General features: G+C 36.9%; 1 protein-coding gene across 1 annotated transcript; it reads right to left on the bottom strand.

Annotated features, from left to right (window-relative positions):
• Positions 1–523: 523 nt before the first annotated feature.
• LOC127680558 (olfactory receptor 52E8-like) lies at positions 524–1,462 on the bottom strand. The gene has a single exon (XM_052176100.1). It carries the CDS (start codon positions 1,460–1,462, stop codon positions 524–526), a length of 939 nt encoding a protein of 312 aa, XP_052032060.1.
• Between the last annotated feature and the right edge of the window lie 423 nt (positions 1,463–1,885).

The following is a 1,885-nucleotide window of genomic DNA, read 5'->3' as shown; positions in this document are numbered from 1 at the left end:
ATTGAAGCAGTTGTTTTGGCAAAAGTGAGAAGATACTATAAAGAGATGCTATGATATTTTATTCAATACCTTTTCCCATCATTACATAATGATGGGAGCCGATTTCATCAAAAAGGAAATTGGAATTATGATTGATTTCATTGATCAGGACTCCTGGAACACACATCTTAAACAATGTTTTGTCAACTCCCAGTGTAACCATGATAAATAATCAAACACCTCCTAAATAATCAATGGATTCTGTATAAAAGTATTGTGAAATAGTAATGTAGCTTCAAAATCCTTGAAATAAGATTCTTATGCCCATTATAGAAAGGAGACCCATTTATCAATCAGTAATATTTTATTCAGACTTAGAACAAATATTTACTGAAATATGTATCTTGTTTACTGACCATGAATACAGAAACAATGTGTTTTACCATAATATTTTGTGAAGCAGTTATTCTTATTAAACTTACTTACACATAAGTTCCCTTTATCAAGGAAAAAATCTGGGAAATTACAAATCATAGGCTCACTGTCAAACTCCCTTACAGAAAAATATCACCACACGATCTCGAATCTGTTTGGTTCTCACCCCATAAATAAGAGGGTTAAGAGCAGGTGGAATGATCACATACAAGTTAGCAAGGAGGATGTGGATATACCGTGGAATGTTGTGTCCAAATCGATGCGTCAAGAAGGAGAAAAAGGCTGGAGTGTAGAAAGCCAAGATCACACAGACATGAGAACCACAGGTATTAAGAGCTTTGAGCCTGGCTTCCCATGATGGGAGTTTGAATACAGCATGAAGAATTTTCACATAGGAGACAGTAATCAAAATAACACCCAGAAGTATCACAGATATGAGTATTAAACCAAATAATACATTAACCTTGATGCTGACACATGCCAGCCGGGCAATGCCCATGTGCTCACAATATGTGTGTGGTATGATATTGTGTCCACAGAATGAAAGCCTTAGAATGAGAAATATAAGTGGAAAAACTAAAATGAAATTTATGAGTAGACCAACCGCAGCAATAATACAGACCATTAAGCTGGTTAGGATTATGTTATATTGGAGAGGGTTACAGATGGCAATGTAGCGATCAAAGGCCATAGCAACAAGCATGAATGTTTCCATGCCTGTAAACAGATGTATGAAGAACATTTGAGCTACACAGTCCCTAAAGGCAATCTTATGGAAGCCAAACCAGAATATGCCAAGTGCTCTGGGAACGGTTGCTGTAGACAGGCCCAAGTCAGTCAGAGCCAGCATGGCCAATAAGTAGAACATAGGCTGGTGAAGGCTGTCCTCAAGACGGATCACAAATAGAAGAATGACATTCCCTAGGACAGCAATAAGATAGACTGTTCCAAATGGTATACCAAGCCAGAACTGCAACTTTTCCAGTCCTGGGATTCCCAAGAGCAGGAATGAAGAAGGGTGAATCCATGAGCTGTTGCCTGGTGACATGTTGTCAGGAGCCTCTGATGGCCAGACTCATTTGAAGGAATCTACATAGGACTTGACAACACTTTATCAGCACTAGTAATGAATAAGAAAAAAAAGGATGTCACTAGTGTTCCTTCTCATGGAGTGTAGAAATGCGTTTACTTTATATTTCCTCTCTTTTTCTTTTCACTTATGTACATGGAATATGAAGATGATATTTCTGAACAAATAGATGAATATTTAGAATCTGTTCCAGATAACATAAATTAAGTTTTGTCTCCAAGTTTAGTGGGGAGATGAACCAAGCCAGGTCATATAGGGTTCTGTATAGCCTGCAATATTTTTAAATATATACTTATGAAATATGGGGAACTGTTATCTGACTGATAAATGATTACAAGTTCAGACCACAGATCATATTGTAGTTTTTAAAAATATCCTTCA

Source organism: Apodemus sylvaticus, chromosome 1 (genome assembly GCF_947179515.1).
Source record: "Apodemus sylvaticus chromosome 1, mApoSyl1.1, whole genome shotgun sequence".
Taxonomy (NCBI): domain Eukaryota; kingdom Metazoa; phylum Chordata; class Mammalia; order Rodentia; family Muridae; genus Apodemus; species Apodemus sylvaticus.
This window is presented reverse-complemented; position numbering and strand designations above follow the sequence as displayed.

Excerpts from the sequence above, each read along its gene's own strand:
- LOC127680558 (XM_052176100.1), bottom strand. The coding sequence starts at position 1,462 with ATGTCACCAGGCAACAGCTCATGGATTCACCCTTCTTCATTCCTGCTC.